Source organism: Gavialis gangeticus, unplaced genomic scaffold (genome assembly GCF_001723915.1).
Source record: "Gavialis gangeticus isolate Ggan-Ray unplaced genomic scaffold, GavGan_comp1, whole genome shotgun sequence".
In the NCBI taxonomy this organism is placed as follows: Eukaryota; Metazoa; Chordata; order Crocodylia; family Gavialidae; genus Gavialis; species Gavialis gangeticus.
Window position 1 is genome coordinate 3,597,430 of NW_017728964.1, and position 3,030 is coordinate 3,600,459.

Genomic DNA, 3,030 nt, shown 5'->3' on the forward strand with positions numbered 1-3,030 from the left:
TGCTCATGGCCCCGCTCCCCGCCGCCTTCCCCGTGCGCATGCGCCACGTGCACCTGCCGCCCCGCCCCCGCCACCTGCCGGCCCGGCTCGGCCCCGGCCCAGCCCCCAGGCCTGCCCGCTGCTAGGAGACGCACCACAGAGCCTAGTCCTCCCGGCGGGACAGAGAGGCCGGCAGCTGGGGGCGCGGCGAGGGACAGCGCCGCCTGCAGGCAGGGGGGACGGAGCCACCTGCCGCTCCCCAATGTTGCTGGGTGGGGGGTGATCATCCGTCCTCGGCCTGGAGACGTGCGAAACGCTAGCACTCTGGGTTCAGACGTGATCCCTCTTGTTAGACTAAGAAATCGCAACTATGTATAGATAGATCTCTCTCTATATATATATGTAGAGAGAGATATCTCTATATATCTGTATCTCGAGAGAGAGATCGATCTATCTGTCTATAAAAGGTGTGCAAAAATGAAGTTTATTTTCTACCTATCGGGACTTTTGACCATCTTTCATTTTCCCCGAGCTGGAGGAAGGGCGCGTGTGCCCGAAAGCTTGCAGAAAAAAAGATGATTTTTTTTTTGTGATTTCTCAGCTGATCTAATACAAGACCAACTGTGAACCAAGAGCTCTAGAGTTTTGCATTTCTTTTTGTCTAAGACCAAATACATCCCTGCTCCAAACAACCCAAGAGATTTTACCACACCGTCAGCCCTCCTATGAAATATGAACTTTCATTTCTACCTAGGGCAACTCTTACAATCTTTTCTCCTTTGCCTGAAGAAGGGCATTTGTGCCCAAAAGCGTGCAAGTAATGTTTTTGTTGCAAAAATCTAGTTGGCTTAATAGAAGATATTACTTCTGCCATGACTTATGATTCCTTTTGTCTCTAGACTAATACAGCTACAACCTGGATACCTAACAAAATGTACAATAATTTTTGAAGCAGCTCATTGATGCAGCATATACAAAACCCAAGTCATTGTCAGGGAGTCTCAGCTGCCTTTTGGCTTCTTTTGTTACTTTCTTATCATTACTTGCCTGAAAGAAAAGTTTCCACTTTGATAACCCAGTTCTCATTCACTCACTAGCAAGTTATAGGGAGCAATATAAAGTGAATAAGAAGACATATTTGCATATTTATTTGCATATTTTTCAGTGTACAATAGTTTTTCAGCAAATATGATAACTTTGAGCTTCCAAATATGATAATTTAATATTTAAGACCTGGACCCTCTCTAGCCAGCTGTGTGCAGGGCTGGGGAGCATGAGTCCAGGTGCAGGTTGTGCAGCCCAGATTGAAGCCCCCCGCTGCATCCCCCTTCAGGCTGGAGGAGCCCACAGGCACAGCCATTCCCACACGAGTCCCCAAGGCCAACATGGGGTTTCAGAGTGACCTTTCCTTGTCCCTTGCAATATTTCCTGCTTGTTCTCCTTTGTCCTCCAGGGGTGGAGAACAGGAAACCTGAGGCAGTGAGGTGAAAGGAAAGCCCCATGTGGCAATAATCTCTGCATGAGGCTGAAGTTAGTTCCTTATTGCTACTTCCTTATTCATAGAGGCTAGAAAGGACTCTGCAGATCGTCAGGGCCAGCCACAAAGTCAAAGCATTCCTGCACTGAGAGTTGAACCCAGGCCACCTAGGTAAAAAAAAACAGGAATCCTAACCACTAGACCATGTGGGAGCTGCTATTATACATTTGAAGGTTGAGAGAAATGAATTAGACATGCTAAAGAGTTAGGATTTCATCAAAAACATATATTTCTTAATAAAAATATACTATAGAAAGGATGTGGACAAGTTGGAGAGAGTCCAGCGGAGGGCAATGAAAATGGTTAGGGGGCTGCGGCATATGACTTGGGAGGAGTGGCTGAGGGAGAGGCTGAGGGAACTGGTCTTAGTCTGGAGAAGAGAAGCCAGAGGGGATTTAATAGTAGCCTTCAACTACCTTATGGGTGGTTCCAAAGAGCATGGAGTGAGACTGTTCTCAGCAGTGGCAGATGATACAACAAGGAGCAATGGTCTCAAGGGAGGTTTAAGTTGGAAAACTTTCTCACTAGTGATGAAGCACTGGAATGGGTTATCTAGAGAGGTTGCAGACTCTCCATCCTTGGAGGGTTTTAAGGCCAGACTCAACAAAGCCCTGGCTCAGATGATCTCGTTGGGGGTCCTGCTTTGAGCAGGGGGATGGACTAGACTTCCTGAGGTCCCTTCAAACCCTAATTTTCTATGATTCTATGATCCTATGAAAAATGTAAAATGATATCAGGTATCAAGTACATAGCCCTGAGTAAGGAACTGAGATTCAGCTGGGATTATAGGGCAAAATCCTTTTCAGGTCACCCCAAACCATGCATCTGGAGGACACTTCTGAATAAGTCTGAGCAGGGCGCTGCCCAACCTAGGAACCAAGTTCACCCTCCTGATCTCTGCCGGACAGCTGCTCAGATCAGGGTTCTCTTTAGGGATCTTCATTTGTGACAGTTGTCTTTTCATCAAAGCCATCCAATCACGGTGTGGGAGATCTAGGAAAGTGTGAGTTCTGGGCCTTGCACAGGATCTGTGTGTGTGTGTGTGTGTGCATGCGCGCGCGCAGGGGTGCATGTAACAGCTTAATTTCTCACTTCCATCACTTTAAATTATCAGGAAGTTCCTTTATTTGTTTCATAGTTTCTAGGGTCGGAAGGGACCTGAGCAGATCATCTAGTCCGACCCCCTGCCATGGCAGGAAGAGCACTGGGGTCAAATGACCCCAGTAAGGTGGTCGTCCAACCTCCTCTTAAAAACCCCCAGGGTGGGAGCCTGCACCACCTCACTTGGAAGCTGGTTCCAGACTCTAGCCGCCCTGACCGTGAAGTAGCGCCTCCTGATGTCCAACTTAAACCTTCCCTCCGCCAGCTTGTGACCATTGTTCCTGGTCACTCCTTGCGGCGCTCGGGGGAACAGGGACTCCCCCAGCGCCTGCTGATCCCCCCTAACCAGTTTATAACAGGCCACAAGATCCCCCCTCAGCCTTCTCTTTTGAAGGCTGAACAGGTTCAGGTCC

At 48.4% G+C, this 3,030-nt stretch overlaps 1 protein-coding gene and 1 long non-coding RNA gene across 2 annotated transcripts in view; one reads left to right on the forward strand and one right to left on the reverse strand.

The window, feature by feature from the left end:
- MFSD6L (major facilitator superfamily domain containing 6 like) overlaps positions 1-494 on the reverse strand; it is a 2,731-nt gene extending 2,237 nt beyond the window's left edge. Inside the window, exon 1 of the mRNA XM_019501505.1 lies at positions 485-494. Within this exon, the coding sequence (XP_019357050.1) occupies positions 485-494 (10 nt within the window). The remainder of the gene's footprint in view (positions 1-484) is intronic.
- A 485-nt stretch (positions 495-979) lies between these two features.
- Positions 980-3,030, forward strand: part of LOC109287107 — an 18,160-nt gene continuing 16,109 nt past the window's right edge. The window contains exon 1 of the long non-coding RNA XR_002094770.1: positions 980-1,079. This is a non-coding gene — a long non-coding RNA (uncharacterized LOC109287107). The remainder of the gene's footprint in view (positions 1,080-3,030) is intronic.